The following is a 25,112-nucleotide window of genomic DNA, read 5'->3' as shown; positions in this document are numbered from 1 at the left end:
CCCAGTATCTGCGCACAATTGATGCACACGCGACCAGCAAAAAAGAAAAAAAGGTAAAGAAAAGACAACAATCAACTGTTGCACCCTATTTGTTTGCAATTGCTGAATTTTCTGGTAGTCAACATGGCGGAGTTATCAGCAAGCGATAAGGAGAAGCGCGGGGCTTTGGTTGTGGTGGAAGGATTGGACCGCGCGGGAAAGTCCAGCCAGTGCGAATTGCTGTACAAGAGCCTCTTGGGCATGAATTACAAGGCCAAATACATTCGATTTCCAGGTATGAGATGTATCTCTTCATTGAATTTGTTGGCATGTTGCTGATTGCGCAGAAAGACCGCAGTACTCCCATTGGCAAACAGATTGATAGCTATCTACGCGGCCAGTCACAACTGGACGACCATTCTATACATTTGCTCTTCTCAGCCAATAGGTGGGAGTTAGCCCAGAGTATCCACGAGTATATCGCTAATGGGACGACGGTCATCGTGGACCGATATTCATATTCTGGCGCGGTTTACTCTGCTGCCAAAGGAAACCCCAATCTGTCACTTCACTGGGCATGGCAACCAGAGGTAGGCTTACCGCGCCCTGACCTCTGTCTTTTTCTGAGTATATCTCCCGAAGAAGCGGCAAAAAGAGGGGGCTATGGTGTTGAGCGATACGAGACCGACTCCATGCAAAAACGTGTGAGGGAGCTATTTCTCTCGCTGTTGGATCTCCCGCATAATGATGAGATCTGTGTTATTGATGCTGGGCAGTCCGTCGACGAAGTTGCACAGGATATCTTGGATCCAGTTCTAGAATGTATGAAGAACGTGGACTCCATTGGCCCGTTGAAAAAGCTGGGACCGTGGACATTTATCCCGACGGGAGAGAGCCCAACCGGCCGGAAGGATTAGATTTGAGCTTCGCATTATATCGGGAATTGTCAGTCAAAGCCATCTTCCTCGCTGTCGTCAATCACTATCTCGACTCGTCCTGTCGAGCCTTTGACATTTGCAGCGTTACGATCACCGTCCTCTGAGCTAGGCTCGACGTTCACAGCATTCATCCAATCCTCGTCGAGATCTTCATAGTCACCATCAAGCGTATAGTCACCTGTTTTCGCCGGTTTTTTACCTCCTTTGGATGATTTCGTGCCTTGGGTATTTGCCTTGTCTTTGCGCTCCCCTTTCAGTAACTTTGTAGCGTTTTTCCCTCCGTGTAGCCGCATACTCAGTTCTTTCATCAATTCTACCCATGTAACTTCTTGCCTGCAAGCTGGGCATTCTCCAAGGATCGGGACCAATCCAGAGCTTCCTTCGTCTTCCAGGAAAAGCTGGGATATACAATTGACATGGAACACGGCGTGGCAACGGCGGTGTGAACAAACCACAATGATTTCAGTCTGTGTAGATAACTGCTGCTGACATACCTCACATGATAATGAATTAGTATTATCGCCCAAGAGAGACGTGGATTTTGCCAGGTGTTCTTGAATGCCACCATACGTTGCATCAATATGGGTCATGTCGTTCGCTGGCAGGTTGGAGTCCAGCACACTGGCACCCTCAGCACGGAAGTCGAGTTTGACGCGTATGGTATCGGGAAGCAACCCGTCTGCACGTTCTATCCAACGTTGCCAGTGATTATGCGCTTCACTTGACAGAAATCGCACGGTCAGGGGCCATGTTCCGAAGTAGGTAGAACGTAACAACTGGTGTAAATTGCCCAGTACCTTTGGCGTGGAGGTCCATATGCCAGAGCCCTTGTCCGTGGGAGGGTTCTTGCGCTTTCGATTCAGTTGGTCGGTTTCTACAGCACCTATGTGACGGGTTGTGTGTACATGCTGCCATGACCACCTATCAAATATGTTATTCAGCTTGTAGGCCAAGTAAATGCCAGAAACGTCAAAGAACGTACTCGAATTGCAACGCGCCAGTCCGGCTCGGGAAGCCCTCTACAATGGCCACCATCTCCCACGGCCTCAAGGTATTGCGCTCCGTCCTCTTTGCGCCGCCTTTTGCAAACCCATTATGCTGCTCTAGACGTCGCGCTGGATCTGGCGTTGAGCCGATGTAGAGGGCGCTAGGTCTTTTCGCAGAGCGGAGTAGATAGCAGCAATAGAAAGCCGGAATGGGTTTGGTTAGAACTGCCTCTTCTGAGACGGTTGTTGTCATTGCTCAAGTCACTTCGGCCATGCATCAATTACCGTGTGAGGAAATCGCGATCCGCATCACCAGCTAGACGACGTGTTACGCTAAACCCGAACGACACGTCGTCACGTGATGCCTTCGCTGAGCGGGGATCGACCTGCGCTTTTTGCCAATCTATCGGCATATCAACAATCGTTCTGGTCTGATCTTACTTTGTACACTTTGTCCAGGGGCTACTCGGTGTGGCTGCCTGAGGACTCAGGAGTGCAAGCACCCAAAGATACGATGTAGAACACGTGATGCAACTGCCTGTTTCGACCCGCTTTGATATAACTCCAGCTCTCATTGGAGGAACACCAGCCATTCGACGTTGGTCTCGCAGCGAAGTGGGGCATAGACCGGGTTAAATCTGACTGCACTCGACCAGCTTTCGTGATGGTCGATGATTGTATGACCTTCGATATGTTCCAAGGTTATTAATAACCACATCAAAGTGCGATGATCACATGGACTCGATTGCGGCTGAATTTCCGCTCGGATGTTATCATGCTCCGGGCGTTCTTTTTACCCCTGGGCCCTACATTTATATATCATCATCCCCATCTTGTTTTGGAGCCGACGACAAAGAAAACGATAGGGCAAGGATGTAAGAGCCTTGTTTGTGTTTCTTCCACATGATACATGCTATTACACTCCAATACTTATCATAAGCATTCCCGAGACTTGGTGCCTATTGAGTGATTTTGTACCGGCCTTCCGTTTGCAGGATATGTACAACTGCGGCATGTGTCCTATCAGATCGGATTGCCCCTGTGGGAGTGAGATCTCTCGCCATCAATCAACCAACTATTGTTCCTGGGATGACATTCTCAGTAATATAGCAATCATCTTAGTATTTACTATTGTGTAGAATCATCAAATGTACCTCTATTATTGTTCGGTACCGGCCGGGGCTGCCAGGGAAAGAACGACCTATCATATCCGCGAATGTAGAAAATTCCCAATGAGGGAAAGCCCAAACGACTCGGAGCTAGAGTGACTGACGCTAACACTAATCTGCCCCATCTCTCTCGGTCTTCTTCCTCTTTATACTCTCCTCGCTCTCTCTCTCTCTCCCTCTCTCTCCCCATCTACAACTGTCGGCTACTGCCTGTTCGACCTGTCGGTTTACCAGCTGGCCGTCACCAATCCGCCCAGTGAGCTGTCAGCCTAGCTGGCTCAACCCTCTCTCCGTACCACTCTAACCCAGTTTAGACCATATTGCTCGCTTTCCACGGTTCCCGTCCCGAATCTGCTCTCTTTCTCTTCCCTCCCTCCCTCAATTCTCTTCGATCTCCAGGCTGGGAGACCTCACACTCGCCTTGCTAATCACTCTCGAAGACTATCCGACCACTTGTATTACGTCTTTCTCTACTCTACGTCATTATCAGTCAACGTCTTACACCTTGTCGTTGATCCTGGAATTGTACGGCACCGCCTTGTCCAATGCCGTCCTCTCCTCCTCTTCAGTCTCGATAGAACTGGAAAGCGACAACGTACTCCACCGTCTTCCCATCGATATCCGGCGCCATTCGAAGCGACTCGAGTAAGAGATGGTGGCCCCCGCGACCACTCCCGCAAATGCGCAAGCGAACAACCCCCGGCAGCGGACGAATGCCTCCTACCCTTCCTACGGTCACAATGTGCCACTGAGTGCTCGACGGTCTGCACCCTTGGATCTTTCCACCGTTGAGCGACGTGGCCAACCAAGTGCTGCTCGAGAACCAACAAATCGTGTCCGTGCTCATGGCCTATTGGAGGCCCCTACCTTCCGTCCCACCGAGGAAGAATTCAAAGACCCGAACGAATACATTCGAAAAATTGCACCAGAAGGAGCCAAATACGGAATTTGCAGAATCATACCACCCGAGAGCTGGAACCCTCCATTTGCGGTAGATACAGAGGTGCGTTTTTTCTACTCTTTTTTATCTGCAAAAAAAAAGCATACTGACAAATTACACTACAGAGGTTTCATTTTAAAACCCGTCGTCAGGAGTTAAATTCAGTCGAGGGAGGTATGTTTCAGCCCTTGACGAGATATTCCAGGTTCCACGTTCTGACTCAACCCCAGGTACCCGGGCGAATCTGAATTACCTCGATCAGCTAGCGAAATTCCATAAGCAACACGGCACCAACCTCAACCGGTTCCCCAGCGTCGACAAGAGACCTCTCGATCTATACAAGCTGAAGAAAGCAGTCGAAGTTCGTGGTGGCTTCGATCAGGTCTGCAAGCTGAAAAAATGGGCCGAAATTGGGCGCGATTTAGGCTACAGCGGCAAGATCATGTCGTCGCTCTCGACGTCGCTGAAGAATTCATACCAACGGTGGCTTCAACCTTACGAAGAGTATCTCCGTGTTGCCAAACCGGGCGTGCAGCAACAGCTTGAGGTCGAACAAGGAGGGCCCTATACGCCGTCACCTAATCGTTCGCCGGTAGCAAAGCGACCTATGTCCGCTACTCCATCAAATGCGCGCCAGGATTCTCCTGCCGTACGAGCTTCCAACATCCTCAACGCATCAATTGAGACCGATCATGTGTCGGAACAGCAAGCCTCTGCAACGGAAATTCCTGTTCGCCCGACGCCGGGTTTTACCGCTGTGAATCGTCCAGGAGGGTTTACGCCTATCAACCGTTCACCATCATTTGCTGCGGTGAATCATACTCCCCCGATCAAACGAGAGAATGAAAATGGCACGTCCACTCCCAAAAGTATCGCGCCATATCCGGGTAAGGATAAGGCCGAAGCAAAGCATACCCCGGTCACCAATGGGCATACGTCTCATCCACTCAAACGTACCATCAGCCATGACAGCCTTGCCGCTGATTCGCAAAGTGATGAACTTGACGCTTCAGGCCGAAGAAGCAAGCGACTCCGAAAAGGTTCGTGTAAATAATGACATGTTACCATCTTATTGATCTTATTCCACTAACAGATCTATGCACAGATGGTGTACCCACAGTTGCTGGCTCTCACATGAGTCTTCTTCGTCCCACCCCACCTAAAGGAAAAATGAAGAGTGGCACACGTAAAACGGGCGAGGTATGTACCCCTTTGGTTTTGATTGAAAATCATCAACTAAACTGACCTTTAATTCCAGAAATGCGAGGCTTGTGGGAAGACAGACAACCCCGAGACCATCTTCGTGTGTGACAGCTGCGAAAACGGCTACCACAAATCTTGTCTCGAGAATCCTCTAAATGCCGATCCTGATTATGATTGGCACTGCCCGAAATGTCTTGTCGGTACTGGCGAATTCGGTTTCGAGGAAGGCGGAGTTTACTCCTTGAAGCAATTTCAAGAAAAGGCCAATGCGTTCAAAAAGAATTACTTCGCTCCTCGCATGCCTTTTGACCCCGTTTTGAACACGCAACGCCGTGAAACCGAGGACGACGTGGAGCGCGAGTTTTGGAGGCTGGTCGAGAGCCTGACGGAAACCGTGGAGGTTGAGTACGGGGCCGATATTCACTCGACAACCCACGGCAGTGGTTTCCCGACAGTTGAGAGGAACCCACTAGATCCATATTCTCAAGATCCCTGGAACTTGAATGTGCTACCCTTCTACGGCGATTCTCTATTCAGGCATATCAAGTCTGACATTTCAGGTATGACTGTGCCATGGGTCTACGTTGGGATGTGCTTTTCCACTTTCTGCTGGCATAATGAAGACCACTACGCTTATTCTGCGAATTACCAACATTTCGGTGCTACCAAGACTTGGTACGGTATTCCTGGGAAGGATGCTGAGGCCTTTGAAGCAGCGATGCGGCAAGCCGTTCCGGAGCTCTTCGAAACACAACCCGACCTTCTGTTCCAGTTGGTGACTCTTCTTCCACCTGATCAACTGAAGAAGGCTGGTGTAAATGTCTATGCGCTTGATCAGAGAGCTGGCCAGTTTGTTATTACCTTTCCCCAGGCGTACCATGCCGGTTTCAATCATGGTTTCAACTTCAACGAGGCCGTTAACTTCGCTCCGACTGATTGGGAACCGTTTGGTGCCCTCGGTGTTGAACGGTTGCAAGCATTCAGAAGACAGCCGTGTTTTTCACATGATGAACTGCTAATGACAGCTGCAGCTAGAGATACATCCATCAAGACTGCCAAGTGGCTTGCACCGGCACTAGAACGTGCAGTTGGTCGCGAAGAGTCTGATCGTGCCTCTTTCCTTGCCCGCCATCGGGAAATCGCTCGGCATCAATGTAAGTTTAACGGAAGTGACTGGTCCAATGATGCGGACTGTAAATTGAAGTATGTCGTGGACGAGGAGGATCTCCCGGAAGAAGAGTACCAGTGTCATTACTGCAAAGCTTATGCATATCTTACCCAATTCCGTTGTGACAATACCGGCAAGACTATCTGTTTGATCCACGCCGACATGTACGAATGTTGTGACGAGCCTCTTGAACAGAGAATGCTCGGTTCACACCACACCCTGCGATATCGAATGACGGATGAATCATTACGAAACCTGGTCCAAAAGATACGAGACCGGGCTAGGATACCCGAAGCATGGACTGAGAAATTGGACAAAATACTGGAGGACGAAGCGAAACCTCAGTTGAAGGTCCTCCATAGCCTCTTAAGCGAAGGTGAGAAGATCCCTTATCACTTGCCCGGCCTTCAAGACCTGGCGGCTTTTGTTCAGCGGTGCGACAAGTGGGTTGAAGAAGCCAACAACTACATCACGCGAAAGCAACAGAACCGCAGGAAGAATGAGAAAGCCTGGCGTAAAGGCACTTCGAAAGCCGCACAGCTTGAAGAACGCGATCGTGAGCTTCGCAGAGTGGAAAACATCCACGCTCTACTTTCAGAAGCTGATAAACTGTCCTTCGACTGTCCACAGATGGCGGCCCTGGAAGAGAAGACCCACGAAATCGAGAAATTCCGCCTGGAGGTCCATCTCGCCCTTAACTCCAACATACGATCAGCCTCCGAGATCGAAGAGTTGGTCGAATCCAGTCGGAATTTCAATGTCGACTTGCCCGAGGTGGAAAAACTCGAAACTCTGCTTCAGCAAATAAAGTGGAGAGAGCAGTCTCACGTAAAACGCGAGCAGCACCTCACACTCGACGATGTCCATCAATTCATTCAGCAAGGAGAGGAGTTAGGCCTTTCCGAGAATGATCCAGACCTGGTACATTTCAAGGAACTTCGTCGTTCTGGTGACGCATGGGAAGCCAAAGCCAAGGAGTTGATTTCTGTGGAAGCTGTTCACTATGTGCAGTTGGAAGCTTTGTCTGCTCAGGCGTCAAGGTTTCCTGTCTCTCCTGAGACTCTAGCCCAAGTCGAAGCCATTTTGACCAAGCAGCGTGACGCTCAGAACCATATCCGATCTCTTTACGAACGTTCCAAAGACCCGGACCTTCGCAAACGCCCTACCTACAAAGAAGTGCGAGAACTGATGGAGTCGCTCGAGCAGCTCAATAGTCGACCAATCGGAGTGATAGATCTCGAACGCGAACAAAAACATCACGAAGATTGGATGCGAAAGGGCAAAAAGCTATTTGGAAAAGCCAATGCGCCTTTACACATTCTGAAGTCCTATATGGAGGTGGTTGAGAAAAAGAATGCAGCCTGTTTTGATCTAGATGATCGCTGTCGCCCACCTGTCGAACCTTCCTCACGTGACAACACTCCTGATGGTCTTTTGGAGAATCCATCTGCAAGCTGGTTTGAGGCGAAGTCACGAAAGCGAGATGTTTTTTGCATATGCAGATTACCGGAATCAGGAATGATGATTGAATGCGAGCTGTGTCATGAATGGTTGGTCCCCGGCTACTTTGGCAATTATGAGCAAGAACTGAAGCTGACAAAGTATTTAGGTATCACGGCAAGTGCCTGAAGATTGCACGAGGCAAGGTCAAGGAGTTCGACAAATACACATGCCCAATTTGTGATTGGCGACGAAAAATCCCTCGTGATGCCGCGCGTCCCAAGCTGGAAGATTTGCAAGAGTGGCAGGCGGAGATTGCCAATTTGCCCTTCCAACCGGACGAAGAGGAGGTTTTAAATAGCATCGTGAAACAAGCCACGCAATTCCGGGAGTTTCTTCAGAGCTTCACCAACGCTGCATGCACCACGAATGAGGAGGTCCCAACTCTGATCTTTTATCTTCGCAAAATTGAAGGGGCAGAAGTTTTACTCGCTTACGAGACGAACTTCTTCCGTCAAGAAATTCACAAATGGGCACCGGTGGCCCCTGAACCTCCCCCAATTCTGGAGCAGTCCCTTTCAACACGGAAACCACGTCCCACGAAGAGTCAAAAGATTATGGCACAGCTAGGGGTAGACCGCGTTGAAGACCTCCCTGCGCACCTCAGACCCAAGACTATCCAAGCCGGAAAGCGCAAGTCTATGGATGCTTCTCAGCCGGGTCGTACATCGCAACCTGGAGGTAGCGGTACGACGGACTACAAATCGGATACCCCTGGAGAGAACGGAGCTGGCCTAGAGAACTCGTCTACACCGTTTTTTTCTGGCAGCTACGCCAATCTTGGGCAGGATTCCAGTCCATCATTCAGACTATCGTCGACACCAGAGCCTGCTCCTGCCTTACTTCCTCATGCTACTGGTCATTCTACGACATTCCCATCGCGCTCATCACCGCAAGGGTTGGACCAACCACTCTTTGGCGGGCCCTCTGTTTTTCGTGATCCACAGGAAGGCGGCCCGGGGGTAGGCATTGATACTGGAAATCCTTTCGGTAGCAGCCCACCTCGCCAAGAGATGACCGACGTCTTTGCTGATCTAACAAACGACGACCCGGAGACTGTCGAGCCGATGGAAAACACTCACGCCAACGAAGCCCTGGAGGCTCTTGATGTTAGCAACGGCAGTGAAAGACACGACTCGAACGCTGAAGGCGATGGCAATATATCCGGATCCGGGGATGACGTCGAGACCCGCGATAGAGACGGCGATGGCTTCTAAGAGTGTATAATATCCACAAGAAGTCACCAAAAGCGGCATTGAGACGTTTCGAATTGCTTCAAGACGCGTTTGCTATTTACGAAATGGTATCTACGAGAGTATGTTTTTTTTTTTTTTTCTCGGTTGGTGTCGGGCGGAGAAATTAGAAATCTATACCTGTGGCGTTCAAAATTTCTTCCAGCAAAAGCTCTTTGCTGATTGTCTTTTTCTGTCCTTCTCTTTATGACAATGTCTTGTTTGCTTGTACTGTTTCTTGTTAGAACTTTTTCTTGCTTGATACATCTTCCTTTCTTCACATGACACTTGTCATCAAAAGATGGACAGATGATGTGTGTATGATTATAGCAGATCTACCAGAGATATCAATGTATTATTATCATTCGATAAGTCTGGATCCAAACATGAATTGTTTCGTAGACTCTTAAGTTGGTGCCTGATTTTTCGGGCCGTAACTCAAAATCCCACTATTTATTTCTAAGGTTTTAATGTCCTGGGTGACATCAATTTTCCCTTGGATATGACTGTCCATATCTTCTGATTTCCAACTAACCTGGAAAACCCCTCATAACTCTGGACCAAGACACAAGAGCTGGTTAAGAAATGCCTCAAGATACAAGTATGAATCTCGGCCCATCACATATCACCTCATCTGGCCTACTCCCATTCCTCAAACATGCCCGCCACCACTTTCTACCCACGATAAGAAATGGGATTACAACATACAGCCCGATATATGTACTGGGTAACCAGTCTGCAGATCTTGATTCTATAATATCTGCAATATTATACTCGTATTTCTTCTCACGGGCCGAAAAAAGAAGGTATGTGCCTTTGGTGAATTTAACGGATGTACGGGGTGGATCGGGATTGAGGAGATTGAGGCCTGAGTTCGCGTGTGCGCTGGAGCTTGCTGTCTCATCGTCTTCTTCATCTACTGCTTCAACAGAGGGTAAGAGGGATAAGGATGGAGAGGATGGGATTGTACAATTGCTCAAAGAGCATATTCTCACCGTCGCTGATCTACGGGAGGGACTTTTATCTTCTCCAGATGTTGTGAATACAGATGCAGAGCCCAAAAAGATGGGAAACAAACTGGAGCTCGACTGTGTGATGGTAGACTGGAACAATCTTCCGCACAAGACATCTCCGCAAGAAGAGCAAGGCAAAGGCTCAATAGATGGTCTTTCGGATCTCGTCTCTTTCACCGTCACTGGATGTATCGATCATCGTCCCGACGAAGGGTTTGTGCCGCCGTTGGGACGGTTGCCGGAGGGGAGTCCGCGGGTTATTATTTCCGGACCTGGTTCGTGTACTAGTTTGGTTATTCGTGAGATTCGAGAGCGTGTGTTGTGGCCTGTTTCGTCTTCCGAAGTGCATGAAGAACGGCAGCGGCAACACGTTAGTGAAGGAAGTGAGGAGGGTGATTGGGAAGTCCAACTAGCCAAACTTGCGCTTGCCTCTATCCTGATTGACACCACCAACCTCACAGCCGAAGGGAAAGTGACCGATGTTGATCGCGAGGCTGCTTCCTTCCTCACGGAAAGAATCTCATCTTCATCTCCTACTGGTGGGGGCGGGAAAGAATGGGATAGAGATTCCTTCTTCCAGAAAATTCAATATGCGAAGGCGCATAGTTTGGATTGGTTGACTGTCGACGAGATGCTTGGTCGAGACTACAAGGATTGGACTGAGACCACGCCATCCGGTGACAAGAAAGTTATCGGGATTGCGAGTGTGGTTCGTCCGCTGAACTGGATTATTGACAAAGGGGAGGATGAAGATGATAAATCAACCACCGCGGATGACAACTTGAAGTCGTTCTTGGGTAAGTTGAAGAAGTTTGCGCTGGAACGGCATCTGGATGTCATTTCTGTAATGACGGCATTCAATACAGAAGACGATGGCAAAGAAGAACGGTTTGCACGAGAACTACTCGTTTGGGGCCTTGAAGATGACAACAGCGACGCTCTCGAAAAATTCGCCAATACAGCGAAGAAGCAACTGGGACTACAAAAGTGGAATGAGTTCCCCATCGAAGGTAGTCACGAATATTCTGGTCGTCTATACATATGGAAACAAGGGAATGTTTCTCAAAGTAGGAAGCAAGTTGCGCCACTGCTTAGGAGAGCCTTTACGGGGTGATGCACTGTGTATACGTATGATATGAAGATGCAAATGGTATCCAATTCTGACAAAATTTGACTGATCAAGTACAGACACACATAGAGAGAACCAATATCGACACACTCCTGATCGTCAGTGGAGGAAAATAGAAAACTTGAAGATCCATGCATCTTAATCCCAAAGATTTCTTCAAACAAGGGGGAAAAATAATGCAATGGAGAACAATGATAAAAACAGAAGTATGAAACAAGATTTTCAAGCAAAGCCGCTAATTGCAATGCAATGGACAATGGAATGAGACAGACTCATTCGCTCTATTAACGCCGTTCCTGCGCCGGTAAATGAACACGGGACAAGGAAAAGGTCTTTGAAAAAAAATAAAAATGAAAGAAGCAAAGATAAACCGCCGAAGCCCTCTAGTTGTATGTCGAACCAAACCGGGCAAAAGAAATGCAAATTAGTAAGACTCCCATTCGCAAAACACGCACCATCGCGCACTGCGATCTGCCAAAACAAGTCCGCGCCAAACGCCGCGTTCGCCAATCTTTATAACAGTCTCCCATACGCTACCGTCCGGAGTGCCTTCGGTCAATGAATCGGAATTCTCGTTGGTCGTGCTAATCATATGGTCCGCTTTGCGCATGAGACGCAGAATCTTCCCGGATGGCGATTGTATGGCTAATTTAGCGGGCTTATCTCGATTCGATGTGGACTTGCTTGATGACACAACTGATGTATTCGCCGTAAAGCCGTCTAATGATGTACTAGAAGCTACGGATCCACCGTAACTGCTGGACACCATGCTCAGGGCACTGGATGGACGCATAATTGAGGGTGACACCCGCCCATCACCCGGGATATCCCCACTGCTGGATTTTGAAAACGGCGCGGCTGGGTGTTGCCGAACGGCAAATACAAAAGTGTTGTTGATTGCCAGCTTGCCACACTGCGGCTGAATCACGTACAGATCATGACGCTGTGCATGAGGAGTTGGGTGTCGCAGCAAGAACTCGTACGGGGGGTTCTCTCCGGTGTGCAGAATTGGCAACGTGACAGCAAGTGGATGAGGAATGTCTCTGCTTGAATGCATCAACCCCTTCTTGCCTGCATAGATCTTGAGTACGCCTTGTCCTTCATCACCAGGGAGAAGTGCCTTGATCGTGAAGCGTTTCTGACCGCGAATCCAATCGGGCTGAGCGAGCGCACGTTTGCGTACAACATCTCCACTCTCAAACCAGTCACCATCAACATCACGGGCGAACGCCGGGGCTTCGACCTCAGCAGCGCATTCAACATCTGGTGGAACGAGAATGCGTAGTTGCATGATGTCCAAACCTTCAATGCGAATGTGACTCGTATCATAATTAGGTATCTGCATCGAGTTCTTGAAGAACGCTGGACTGACTGGAGGCAGAGCTAAAAGAACGTCTGGAGAGATGGGCGGGCAAATATGCTGTTCTTCAGGATGAAGAGGAATATGTGTGTAGCAAATTTCGAGAGGTCGAGCAAGGAAATACCAGCTCTCGGCATGTTGAGAGTTCGTTGTCACGAATTGACTACGTTTGGGATTTGTGGGACTCGCCAGCGAACAGTCCATGAATCGCCATTCACCATCAATCAGTATGGCGTTCCACCAGTGGTTCGGTCGGGAGAGGGCAGTCAGGTCTAGAAGCTCTCCGGGACTCTTCAAGTAGCCCTTGATGATATCTGCATGCAGTCCAACAGCAGAGCACATTTCCTGGACAAGAAATGCAACGTCCTGAGGACATCCGCGCTTCATATTAATCACGCGTTTCAAGTCCACCTCATTTTCGTCCAATGGTTCCTCCCACGCGATCTTTTCGCTGACCCAGATGAAGATGGCTCTTAAACGCTGGACATCGCTCTTATATGGTCGACAGATGTAACCTTGAGCTAAACTGGCTGGGTTCGTCAAGGGTGGCAGACTGCTAATAAATCGTGTGCTCTTGTCCACTAGGTTAAGGTTAATGGCTCCCCAATTCGTGGGCTCGCTAAGTGGGAGACCATCGATACTTTCATCTCCTTCTGCCGTTTCGTAAAGCTCCTCAACGGCGTAAATAACTGGATGGTCCATCATTTGACAGCGTTCCGCGCGCTCAATACGCTCATTTCGACTTGGCGTGCTTGCTCGGTTCACATCACGTCGAACTTGCACCCAGTCAATGGAACTGCTGGTTCCTAGGTCTGGCTGCGAAGCATTCTGTTCTGAGCGTCGTGACGAGCCGAATGACTGAGTGAATCGATGCTTGGTGGGTGACGGGGACCCACCACTATGTGGTGACTGAATGCTGCTTCGAGCAGTTGCCGCCCCAGTTTTGGCAGATTCAAGGAACCGCTTAAGAAATCCATTCTTCTTGACTTTGGGTGTGGACAGGCCACCGAAGACTCCAGGTGAATCATTCAGATCTTTGCTGGGTGACCATGGTACAGCAGATTGAGCGCCTTGCCTGGAAGTATTGTGGCTGGAATGGTAAGAAATGCCACTGATTGGTGTCAGCGGTCTTTCAAGGTCACTAAAAATGCCTCTGTTTAAACTATCCATTCCCGTTGTCGGCCGCTCAGCCGAAAAACTGCCCCATTTTGCCTGCCCATGTCTTGCAAAACTTCCCGCACTCGTTGCACTGAACTGACCGGCTGAAGTTCCACTCATCAAACTGGCGGTGGTGTTCGTACTAGTTGTATCAGTCGTGAAAGTGCTCTGAACACCACTTGAAGAATTCGTTGTGTTGGATTTATTAGTCATTGTACGGTTTAAGAACTGTTTACCCAATTCCACTGCAGATTTTCGCGCCCGCAACTGAGGCCGCGGTACACCAATTGAGTCATGCCTAGCATGGTATCCATGTTGTTTCGGCGGCGGTGGTGGTCCAACATCATCTTCACTATCCTGGGTCGACTGATCTGACTGGTCGTGAAGTTGTCTGAGTCGACTTTCCATTCTTTGTACATAGTTGTTGAACTGAGGGGGTCCGTCATAGTATCTCTGACCGTAAGCTTGTTGCTCATCAAATCTATTTACTCCATGATCAATATCCTCTTCGCTGTCCAAGCCGAAACCCAAGGATGTGTTCGCCCGAGGTCGGGCAGGCCGTGGACTCGTCGCTCGAATCTCGTTATATGCATCGGGTGACCATGGATTAGAAAATTGGGGGGTAGGAGAAGGAGATGGGGCGCCACGAGGTAGACCCATGTCTTGCAAAGAAGTCATCACATCTTCCATGGCATCTCTTAGCGGTGAGGGAGTGTTGCCATGACCAACTGACGAGTGGCCACCTGGCGAGTGCCCAGGTGAATGGCCAGGTGAGAGACTGGGAGGTAGAGGAGATGTTTCACGTGGAGGTGGCGTTTTGGCGAATACAGTATAACGGTTATTCATCTCGATTGGCGTAGGCGCTATGCTCATACGATGCTGCTGGCTCCTTACTGCCACTCGATGAGGAGGTGGAGGCGGAGGTGGAGGAGACGGGGATGCCTCGCGCACTGGAGGTTGCGGAGGAACATAAGGGACGTCTTCAAGCGTCATTTTCGAGGGTACTGGATAGGAAGGTGCGGTTGAGACGAAGTCGTCGCGCGTTTGAGGCACTGGTGACGGCGCACGAGCATTCTCAGCGGGACTTGGGGATACTGTCTGCGACGGCGGTCTGTTCAGTGTGTTGCGAGCTCTGATTGCAGTGGTTGGTGTTCGTGGAGGTTTTTGCGGTAAAATTGATCGCGGTGGTGTATTTTCCCGAGAGGTCGCTGTGGAAGGTGTCTCTGATAGTTTTTCTCGAGCTCGTCGATTGGCCTCCCCTGGAGTTACCGCGTGTCTGTGTGCTTGAAATGGCTTCCGGAAGACCGTTCGTTGCTTTTTAAGACTGCGAGAATCCGCACTATCATTTCGAGTCAAGGCGTCTGTAGTGGATCGAGTCACAGGCACGAAATCTTCCCCAAGGACCACAACAAAGTTCGAAGGGAACAGCCCCATCATCCGTTTATCACGGCGCAAACGCCCCATCCACCATGAACCGTCACCGGCATTGAGGCATTCTATCAGATCTCCCTCAACAAATCCAAGATCTCTTTTCGACTCCCCTCCCCATGAATAAATCGCTCGACACCAGCATGGAAACTTTGTCGGCAGTGCTGGTGTCATAGCGATACTGTCACAGTCGCTTGCCTACACGACTCAAACAGAGAGGCAGATAAAGTATCGCGGTGTCGTCTCCCCAATGTATCGAGCGTGCGCGATTGATATTAACTGTGATACAGAGCAATTGACTGGCTGTAAACGTCGTTATTGTGTGTGTGTGTGTGTGTGTGTGGAAGGTAATAGCTGGACGGAGAATGAAGATGAGGAAGGGCGGCGGTACCAATAACAAGGATAGTAATGAGTGATCAATGAGCCAGCTCAGCGAGCCATTGTCTGATGCTGTGTAGCGAATGATGCGATGAAGCCGGTAGACTCGAATAATGCTAAGACGGTCGGGCTCTTCAGTCTCGACTCGAGTCAGATAAATTCGGAGAGAGATGTAGTGAGAGATTCGAGAGAGCAGTGTTGGTTGCCCTGTTGGGCTTGGCCTGGTTCATTGTTTGTGCCCTGTGTTTACGCTGCACCTGTTTGGGTTTAGCGGCTGGCAGCCTTGTTGCCTTATCGATAAGCTTATCTTCGATCTCGGCCCGAGAGATCTTCCGCTCTTTTTGCATCTACTCAGTACAGTTTACTTTTTCACTGTTCTATCATCAACATCGCATCGAGACCCTCCAACTGTCTCCAACCATGCCGACGTGTTAAGTCATTTCTTTTCGAAATGTTTCTACCGAATACTACCTGTGTACACACATCCCGTTCCGGCCAAGTGCATTAATCAACCGAGACATTGTCGAGATACGTGCAGAGGACTCGAAGTAAGGATTGTGAGGCGGGAAAATGAAGATTAGCAATTTCGTAAACTGATCATTGATGAGGAGTCTCGATTTTCGCCACTTTATTACAAGTAGATTGAGCAGCGATAGCATGAACACTTTCGCAGGTAATGGGGATAAGCATGACGCGTTTAGGAATGGCCTCAACCGAACCATTCCTAAGTCTATGGCCTATCAGCCTGTTTGTTTTAATATATGTTCTGGTTCCAACTCAAAAAATAGGGAAGAACCAACGTTGAAGCCATCGCCCTGAATGAGGGTGTGCAATCTCCCCAGCATCTGGTGACATAATGTCTTACAATACAGACATCATTCCATTAGAAGCTTGCATTTCGTGCTTGAATCGAGTGGTCTGATGAGTCGGGGCACTGTCTTGACGATCGAACGGAAGGAAACACCTAGCTTACTGATATTCTAAAGATATCACTTGGCATTTCCCCCTTTTGATAACCTATTTCTGGAAATGCAACGTATCATTCTCGATAAAACCAATTGTGATATCCTGTACTTTAGGCTTCCCGATGAATATATTGAAATAATATCCCCGATGTCTCCGGGGTGCACTGCATCCGGTTGCAGAGTTCATTTCCAAATGCGGCAATCGGGCACATTCCACAGGTCACGATTCAGCCAATAGTATTTAGGTAGCTATTTATATCTCACCATCAAGACGGATTGAAGTCACTGGGCACTCAGCATGTAGCCGACTGTTGGTAACTAACTAGGAAAAGCTGGAAATTGAAACTCATCTCGTGTTCCAAGTCATCCCATGCATGCTTTGCTGTGCGAGGAGCAAAGCATCCCTTCTTCAATTACTCCTAGAGCATGTAATGAACTTGGTTCTGAAAGATTACGATTGACGTGTTTTCTCCAAGGCTCGCAAAAGCTTCCTTTGGATTGTGCGTAACATGAAAAAGAAAGTGAATGAGGTAGTGCTAGTGGCGGTTTCATTTTAAGTCTCACTTTTAATACTGGTCTGTATGCATGGACTAGGACCCTCGAGATTTTAAGTATTTCGCATGAAAGGAAAGGCCCTAGCTACTAAGAGCAGTTCTGAAATGGTCGTTTACGTCATGTAAGAGGCTCATATCTAGCCCTCGATCTTGAAGTAATAATCGCATGCCATATAATGCACGAAAGGAGATAACTCATCTATCAAGTGTCGTAGCTTGCATGAACCGGCCTAAACCGGCTCCAATGGATAGGACGACCAGATGCTCACTGAAGATACAAGGCATAGAGAATAAGGCTCTGATTGAGTGAACAGAGCGCATCAGTTCTCTTCAGCGAGGAATGGTATGGGAGGAAATATGTAAAAGTAGGGCTACTGAATTCCACGTGACATCAGCGTTATTATGGTATTTTTGCGTAATAACGGATTGAGTACTAGTTAATAATGCCAATATTTATGTAATACGTTACCCGTATTTTACGCCAGGGCCCCAACAACTTCCAATACAGATTTCCCCGTCGCCGCATGCGGGTTCACATAATAACCAATAATTTTTCCTTCTCTATAGATCAACCCCTGCCGTTTTCCTCGACCTATCAACCTGTTTGCATTTTCAAGCATACTGATCTACCTGATATCCGAGATCATGTGTATACAAGTCGAGAGCTACCATGTGGTCCATCACGGCTATGGCTGGGGTTAAGAACGCGATCCATGAGTCCGTAGGTGTTCATATCGATCTGGACCATCGAATCAGGTCGACAGATCAACAGCCTGTTTCCTTGCTCCTATGGATCGCTCATCGTAACGGTGGTATCTCGCAGCTTGATGTTATCCACACCGCCGCAAATCGGACCTGAGGGCCTTCCGATGGCCCTTCATGTCACAGACTTTCCCCATTCGGCAATACGTGCCATATTACATGGCTCAAATAGGATAAAACGCAATTCTAGAATCTTGTCCATGTACTTGATGGATCCTTAACTTGACGTTACCGCTTGCAATTTTGTCGGACTAACGTCATTAATATCTCTCCTTGATTTCTACACAGATATATCCGTACATAATAACTAGGGCATGAGGGTTTTTTGCACTAAGTGCTATCAAGAGGAAAATCTTGCAAAATCTATGGTCTCCGTCTTAGACCCTCGGCAGTACTGTTTATTGAATGATCAGTCAACCATTTGGGCTACCAGTGACAAGGAGATCCACATCCATTATCAGCAAAGTTACGCAAATCCACAATAGTCCTGTATGAGAGCCGGGATGGGCTCGACAAGTTGGGCTTATGTCTTTGGCGATCAGACAAGCGAGTTTGATTCTGGACTTCGACGTCTCCTCCAGGCAAAAGGCAACACTTTCGTTACATCCTTTCTAGAAAGATGCTCCTTCGCTTTACGCCATGAAGTAACCCAGCTTCCACCTTCTGACCGTCGCAAATTTCCTCGTTTCACCAGTATTACCAGCCTACTTTCGAGATATCGGGAGTCAGGACCAAACCCTGCTCTCGAAAGTGCATTAACTATCATCTATCAACTGGGATCCTTTATTAGGTAAGATAATCCTTGTACTTTTCAAACTATTCGCTTCTAACCGAAGGTAGTTATTACGGAGATGGCGGCCAGATTTATCCTGTAGGTTCGGAAAGCTATGTGATTGGGCTATGCACTGGCCTGCTTGCATCTGCAGCAATAGCATCATCAAGAACCATTGGAGAATTGATTCCTCTAGCTGTCGAAGCTGTCGTTGTTGCTCTTAGACTTGGGCTATGCGCCTACAAAGTCCGTAACTACGTCGGCCAATATGATGGTCGCTCTCAAAGCTGGTCTGCTGTAATCTCAGGAGTGAGTGAGGAGAGAGCTCTTGCTCTCATTACTGAATTTGGCAAGAAAAAGGTACGTCTTATGCATGCAAAGTCTACTAAGTGGTGCGTCTTATTAACTCATCCAGGGTCTTTCGCCTTCATCTCGACCTTATGTCAGCGCTGTCAGCTATAATGGACTTACGATTAGTGCACCTCCTCTGGTCCTTGAAGAACTTATTGACTCTGAGTTATCAAAGCACGCCAAGCCTCTCAGAGTAGCAGTTCATGCACCCTTTCATGCACCGCACCTTTATGGGCAGGAAGATGTGGAGTGGGCACTGAACACCACAAACCACGGCTCGTTCAAAGACTACTGTTCGCGCATTCCTGTCTTATCCAGTACCACTGGCTATGAAATTGCTGCAGAAAGCTTTGAGGACTTGCTCAGGGTTGCCGTCGAAGAGATTCTTCTCAAGCAGCTTTGCTGGGATAAAGTTCTTGATGGCTATTCATCCATTATCAAGGGTTCATCCGTCTCTACATGTACAATTTTCCCTGTCGCAACTTCGGCTTCTTCAGGGCTTGTGTCTGCATTGAAGCGCGCTGGAATCTCTGAAGTTCTTCTGGAAAATACACTCAGTGATTCTACCAAGCCTGGAAAGTTCCCAAGTACAACAGGCAGGACCGAACAATCCAAAATTGCCATCATCGGTCTCTCCGGAAGGTTCCCAGATGCACCAAGTCCCGAGCATTTCTGGGATATCCTCTACCAAGGCCTTGATGTTCACAGAGAGGTACCTCCTGATCGGTGGAACTGGAAGACGCACGTCGATCTTACTGGCAAGAAGCGCAACACCAGTCAAGTGCCATACGGTTGTTGGATTCCTGAGCCAGGCCTTTTCGATCCCAGATTTTTCAATATGTCGCCAAGGGAAGCACTTCAGGCAGATCCAGGTCAGCGGCTGGCACTAGTCACGGCGTATGAAGCGTTAGAGATGGCAGGTTTTGTTCCTGACTCCACGCCCTCTACGCAGAAGGACCGTGTTGGTATCTTCTACGGCATAACCAGTGATGACTACCGTGAAATTAATAGTGGTCAAGACATTGACACCTACTTTATCCCTGGCGGTAATCGTGCTTTCACTCCCGGACGAATCAATTATCACTTCAAATTTAGTGGGCCGAGTGTCAGCGTGGATACTGCATGCTCCTCTAGTTTGGCAGCAATCCATATGGCTTGCAATGCATTGTGGAGGAACGACTGTGATGCCGCCATTGCTGGAGGCACGAATATCCTTACTAACCCCGACAACCACGCCGGTCTTGACCGAGGCCATTTCCTTTCTCGCACGGGAAATTGCAATACCTTTGATGACGCAGCCGACGGTTATTGCCGTGCGGATGGTGTAGGCACTGTTGTTCTCAAAAGACTCGAAGATGCGATTGCAGACAATGATCCTATCCAGGCTGTAATTGCAGGAGCCTACACGAACCATTCCGCCGAGGCTGTTTCAATGACACGTCCTCATGTCGGTGCTCAGGCTTTTATCTTTGACAAACTTCTGAATGAAGCCGATGTTCATCCCAATGACGTGAGCTACATTGAGATGCATGGAACTGGCACCCAAGCTGGTGATGCGGTTGAGATGAAGTCAGTGCTTGACACATTCGCTCCTGATCATGGTCGAAAGCCAGAGCAAACCCTCCACCTCGGATCAGCAAAGTCAAACATCGGCCATGGAGAATCAGCATCGGGTGTTGCGTCCTTGATCAAAGTATTGCTCATGATGCGCAAAAGCACGATTCCTCCGCATTGTGGAATCAAAACAAAGATCAACCAGAATTTCCCGACAGATCTCAAGGAACGCAATGTCCATATTGCTTTCAAGCCTACGCCTTGGGTAAAGCCGGAGTCAGGGTTGCGCAGATGTTTCCTTAATAACTTTTCTGCAGCCGGAGGAAACACTGCACTCCTTTTAGAAGATGCACCAAATCGCCAAATTGCTACCATTGCCGATCCGCGCTCAATGTTCTCAGTTGCAGTCTCAGCCAGATGTCAAGCCTCGCTTAAGAACAACATAAAGAACCTTTCAGATTGGATCGAGAAGCACTCTTCTGACATGAAGGAGGATGAGTTTTTAGCCAAGCTATCCTACACTACTACTGCTCGACGTATCCATCACCCATTCCGCATTATGGTTTCTGGAACAAAGGTTAGCGAGGTGCAAGAAGCTCTTCGTGCAGCAGCTAGCCGAGAAACCATTAGCACAGCTCCATCTGTCGCATCGGGTGCCGGTTTTGTCTTTACTGGGCAAGGAGCACAATACACCAACATGGGGAAGCAGCTCTTTGAGGGATTCTTGCAGTTCCGTTCTGATGTTTTACGTTTCAACGGAATTGCTCAGAGTCAAGGATTTCCATCTTTTGTCTCCTTAATTGATGGCAGTGTACCTATTGAAGAATTCGGCCCGGTGATCACGCAGCTGGGAACAACTTGTATGCAGATGGCCATAGCGAACCTATGGATTTCTTGGGATGTCCGTCCTACGTTCGTCATGGGTCACAGCCTTGGAGAGTATGCTGCTCTCTATGTCTCTGGAGCATTGACAGCTTTTGATGCAATCTACCTATGTGGTCGTCGTGCCCAACTTCTGGAAGAGAAGTGCAAGGTTGGAACTCATGCAATGCTGGCAGTGAGATCTGGCTTGAGCGAGATTACTCCTTTCCTCAATCCAGGAGTGCACGAAGTCGCTTGCATTAATGCTCCTGGTGAGACCGTCATTAGTGCTACCTCTCAGAATATTGATGCTCTTGCTGAGCAGCTCGTTGCTGCAGGAATTAAGGCCACCAAATTGAAAGTGCCCTTTGCCTTCCACTCTTCTCAGGTTGAGCCAATTCTGGAGGAGCTCACCAAGGTGACCAAGGGAGTCAAGTATCACAAGCCATCAATCCCTCTTGTATCTCCCCTTCTCGGAGAAGTGATCAATGAGAAGAACTATGAGCAACTCAGTGGAACGTATCTTAGTCGACATTGCCGAGAGACTGTCAACTTCCTCGCAGCTATCGAGGCTTCCCGACATGCCAAGCTCATGACGGACAAGACTGTATGGATTGAAATTGGTTCTCACACGGTCTGTTCTGGTATGATAAAATCTACCCTTGGCCCTCAGGCAAACACGGTAGCCTCGCTGCGCAGGAATGAAGACACATGGAAGGTGCTTTCCCAGAGTTTGACATCTTTATATATCGCTGGCATTGATATACAGTGGAAGGAGTATTATCAAGACTTCAAATCAAGCCATGAGGTACTTCACCTACCAGCCTACAGCTGGGATAACAAGAATTATTGGATAGATTACAAGAACGACTTCTGTTTGACAAAGGGTGGCGATCCAGTCCCTCAGATTACTAGCCCCGCGCCTTCACACCTCACAATTTCTGCTCAGAAAATCGTCAAAAGCATCGGTGAAGCAAATAAAGCAACTGTCATTACCGAGACTGATATCTCTGATCCCCGTTTGTGTCCTGTTATTCAGGGCCATAAGGTCAACGGAACTCCTCTCTGCCCCTCTTCATTATACGCCGACATTGCCCAGACTTTGGCAGAATACTTGATTGTCAACTTCAAACCCGAGCTCAAAGGAGTTGGTCTTGATGTCGCTGATATGGCCGTTCCAAAGCCCCTAATCTACAAGAACGCCGGGCCTCAGCTCTTCCGGGCCGCTGCAACTGCTGATTGGGATGGCCGACAGGTATCCATGCAGATCTACTCCGTCACTCCTGAAGGCAAGAAGATGGCAGATCACGCAAGCTGTATTGTCAAATTCTTTGATGTCGAAGCTGCACAAGAGGAATGGAAGCGCAATGCATATCTTATTCACAGAAGTGTTGATCGGCTCTTCCAAAATGTTGCTAACGGCGATAGCAACAAGCTTGGTTGTGGAATGGTCTACAAGTTGTTTGGGGCACTGGTCGATTACGACAAGAACTACAAGTCGATGCGAGATGTCATCTTAGACAGCGATCAATACGAGGCCACTGCTTTGGTCAAATTCCAGGCTGAGAAAGCAAACTTCCACCGGAACCCGTTCTGGATCGATAGTATAGGCCATATTACCGGGTTCACTATGAACGCAAACGATGCAACTGATTCGGCCAACTTTGTCTACGTCAATCATGGCTGGGATTCGATGCGTTGTGCTACAAAGTTCTCCGCCGATGCGACTTACCGCACTTATGTTAGGATGCAGCCCTGGCAGGGCACAATCTATTCCGGTGATGTCTATGTTTTCGAAGAAAATGAAATCATAGCTGTATACGGAGGGGTAAAGGTAAGCATTTTTTATCCACTCCCACAACGACATCCGGCATGGCGAATTCTAACTTTGAAGGTTATAGTTCCAAGGAGTACCGCGCAAGATTCTCAACACTGTCCTTCCTCCACCAGGCGGTACCGCACAGGTAACCAAGCCAGCGACAAAGGGCCCAGTTCCTGTTCCTGTCACCGTGCCAAAGACAAAGCCCATTGCAAAGGCAGTCAAATGTAGTGCTCCTAAAACTCCTGCTCCCAGTGTCCTTGTCCAAGCTTTCAAGATATTGGCTAGCGAGGTTGGCCTGTCCGAAGCAGAGCTTTCGGACGACCTTGTCTTCTCTGACTATGGTGTTGACTCGCTTCTCGCCTTGACTATTACCGGAAAGTTCCGTGAAGAGCTCAACCTCGATCTTGAATCCAGTATCTTCATGGATTATCCAACTGTCAAAGACTTTAAAGGACTTTTGATGCAGTCTGCAACCCCAGTGGATAGCAGCGAATCCTCCTCAGAGTCGTCTGTATTCGACGATTCTGGGTTAACGGAACCACCTACTCCCGGAACCCCTGGAGATTACCCTCCACCTATGAAGGTTGCTCCATCTCTAGAAGAAGACAAGACTCTGGCTACCATCCGCCAAACCCTCATTGAAGAAATCGGAGTGTCTGCAGAGGAGTTGACTGGGGAAGCAAACCTCAGTGAGATGGGTATGGATTCTTTGCTATCTTTGACTGTACTCGGAAGATTACGTGAAGCTCTCGGTCTGGATTTGCCATCCGAGTTCTTCATTGAGAACCCAACAATGGGCCAGGTTGGAGAAGCTCTTGATTTGAAGCCAAAAGCTCCCATACGGCAGCCCAAGTCAGCTATGTTGTCTACGTCAGCGCCATTACTTCAACCAGAGGATTTGTCTTCCAAACTTCAACACCCTCCAGCCACATCTATTCTTTTACAAGGAAATCCCAAGACGGCCAAACATACACTGTTCCTCTTCCCTGACGGCTCTGGCTCGTCAACTTCCTATGCAACACTCCCCAAAATATCTGCAGATGTCTGCGTTTATGGATTGAACTGTCCTTATATGAAGACTCCAGAGAAGCTCAACTGTGCCCTTCAAGATCTCACTGCCTCATACGTGGCCGAGATGCGCCGTCGTCAACCGAAGGGGCCCTATAACGTAGGTGGATGGTCAGCCGGAGGAATCAGCGCTTACGATGCAGTCCGTCAGCTTGTTATCGAGCAAGGTGAAACAGTTGAGAGAATCTTCTTCCTTGACTCTCCATTCCCAATTGGTCTCGAGAAATTGCCTCCTAGGCTGTATAAATTCTTTGACGACATGAAGATCTTCGGTGACGGAAAGGCACCTCCACCAAAATGGCTTCTACCACATTTCCTCGCTTTCATCGATGCGCTAGACATGTACGAGGCAGTTCCTTTCCCAAGCAACGATCCCAAGTATGAGAGTCGCCTACCAAAGGCATATCTCGTCTGGGCCAAGGATGGTGTCTGCGGCAAGCCTAGTGATCCTCGCCCTGCACCATCTGAGGATGGCAGCCACGATCCTAGGGAAATGCTTTGGCTTCTCAATGATCGTACCGACTTCGGTCCGAATGGCTGGGACACGCTGGTCGGTAAACACAAAGTCGCTTCAATCGAGGCCTTGCATGAAGCAAATCATTTCACAATGATGGACGGTAGTAAAGCCGGTGGATTGTCTAGCTTTATCAAGAATGCTTTCTAATGGGCCCCGTCTGATCAAGGACAATTTTCGTTATTTTCATATCTACTTACTTCCTTTTCGTGGTCTCATTTTGGTCATATTTCTCTCATATTTCTCACAGGTCATTCCTTTCCAAAACTTCACTGTTTGTCCTTATTCGATCATTTTTTGTTTCTAGA

General features: G+C 48.6%; 6 protein-coding genes across 6 annotated transcripts, besides 2 other annotated features; 4 read left to right on the top strand and 2 right to left on the bottom strand.

Annotated features, from left to right (window-relative positions):
* The first annotated feature begins 10 nt into the window (after window positions 1–10).
* Window positions 11–1,628, top strand: TSTA_116840 (thymidylate kinase). Its single transcript, XM_002481842.1, has 3 exons — window positions 11–53; window positions 119–274; window positions 331–1,628. The coding sequence occupies exons 2-3, from the start codon at window positions 124–126 to the stop codon at window positions 894–896; spliced, it is 717 nt and encodes a 238-aa protein (XP_002481887.1). The 5' UTR covers window positions 11–53; window positions 119–123; the 3' UTR covers window positions 897–1,628.
* On the bottom strand, window positions 926–2,311 carry TSTA_116830 (GIY-YIG catalytic domain containing protein; the record flags this gene model as incomplete). The annotated part of the gene is made up of 2 exons (XM_002481841.1): window positions 1,900–2,311; window positions 926–1,838 (listed from the first exon to the last, which is right to left on the bottom strand). The coding sequence occupies exons 1-2, from the start codon at window positions 2,154–2,156 to the stop codon at window positions 926–928; spliced, it is 1,170 nt and encodes a 389-aa protein (XP_002481886.1). The 5' UTR covers window positions 2,157–2,311.
* A 912-nt stretch (window positions 2,312–3,223) lies between these two features.
* Window positions 3,224–3,257: a microsatellite.
* A 467-nt stretch (window positions 3,258–3,724) lies between these two features.
* On the top strand, window positions 3,725–9,462 carry TSTA_116820 (PHD transcription factor (Rum1), putative; the record flags this gene model as incomplete). Its single annotated transcript, XM_002481840.1, has 6 exons — window positions 3,725–4,075; window positions 4,138–4,186; window positions 4,243–5,052; window positions 5,118–5,212; window positions 5,271–7,933; window positions 7,993–9,462. The coding sequence occupies 6 exons, from the start codon at window positions 3,725–3,727 to the stop codon at window positions 9,098–9,100; spliced, it is 5,076 nt and encodes a 1,691-aa protein (XP_002481885.1). The 3' UTR covers window positions 9,101–9,462.
* Window positions 9,463–9,700: 238 nt separating this feature from the next.
* TSTA_116810 (exopolyphosphatase, putative) lies at window positions 9,701–11,242 on the top strand (the record flags this gene model as incomplete). Its single annotated transcript, XM_002481839.1, has 2 exons — window positions 9,701–9,891; window positions 9,922–11,242. The coding sequence occupies 2 exons, from the start codon at window positions 9,701–9,703 to the stop codon at window positions 11,240–11,242; spliced, it is 1,512 nt and encodes a 503-aa protein (XP_002481884.1).
* Window positions 11,243–11,346: 104 nt separating this feature from the next.
* TSTA_116800 (SH3 domain protein (Cyk3), putative) lies at window positions 11,347–15,377 on the bottom strand (the record flags this gene model as incomplete). Its single annotated transcript, XM_002481838.1, has 1 exon — window positions 11,347–15,377. The coding sequence occupies one exon, from the start codon at window positions 15,375–15,377 to the stop codon at window positions 11,682–11,684; it is 3,696 nt and encodes a 1,231-aa protein (XP_002481883.1). The 3' UTR covers window positions 11,347–11,681.
* Window positions 15,378–15,522: 145 nt separating this feature from the next.
* Window positions 15,523–15,546: a microsatellite.
* A 2,807-nt stretch (window positions 15,547–18,353) lies between these two features.
* On the top strand, window positions 18,354–24,954 carry TSTA_116790 (conidial pigment polyketide synthase PksP/Alb1; the record flags this gene model as incomplete). Its single annotated transcript, XM_002481837.1, has 4 exons — window positions 18,354–18,652; window positions 18,703–18,994; window positions 19,050–23,234; window positions 23,302–24,954. The coding sequence occupies 4 exons, from the start codon at window positions 18,354–18,356 to the stop codon at window positions 24,952–24,954; spliced, it is 6,429 nt and encodes a 2,142-aa protein (XP_002481882.1).
* Between the last annotated feature and the right edge of the window lie 158 nt (window positions 24,955–25,112).

The sequence above is a fragment of the Talaromyces stipitatus genome, genomic scaffold (assembly GCF_000003125.1).
Source record: "Talaromyces stipitatus ATCC 10500 scf_1105507295555 genomic scaffold, whole genome shotgun sequence".
NCBI classification, from domain to species: domain Eukaryota; kingdom Fungi; phylum Ascomycota; class Eurotiomycetes; order Eurotiales; family Trichocomaceae; genus Talaromyces; species Talaromyces stipitatus.
This window is presented reverse-complemented; position numbering and strand designations above follow the sequence as displayed.

What these genes read in the sequence shown, in the direction of transcription:
- TSTA_116840 (XM_002481842.1), top strand. Translation starts at nt 124, where the DNA reads ATGGCGGAGTTATCAGCAAGCGATAAGGAGAAGCGCGGGGCTTTGGTT. An exon ending in CAAATACATTCGATTTCCAG is followed by an intron (nt 275 to 330) that starts GTATGAGATGTA and finishes TTGCGCAGAAAG; the next exon opens with ACCGCAGTACTCCCATTGGC.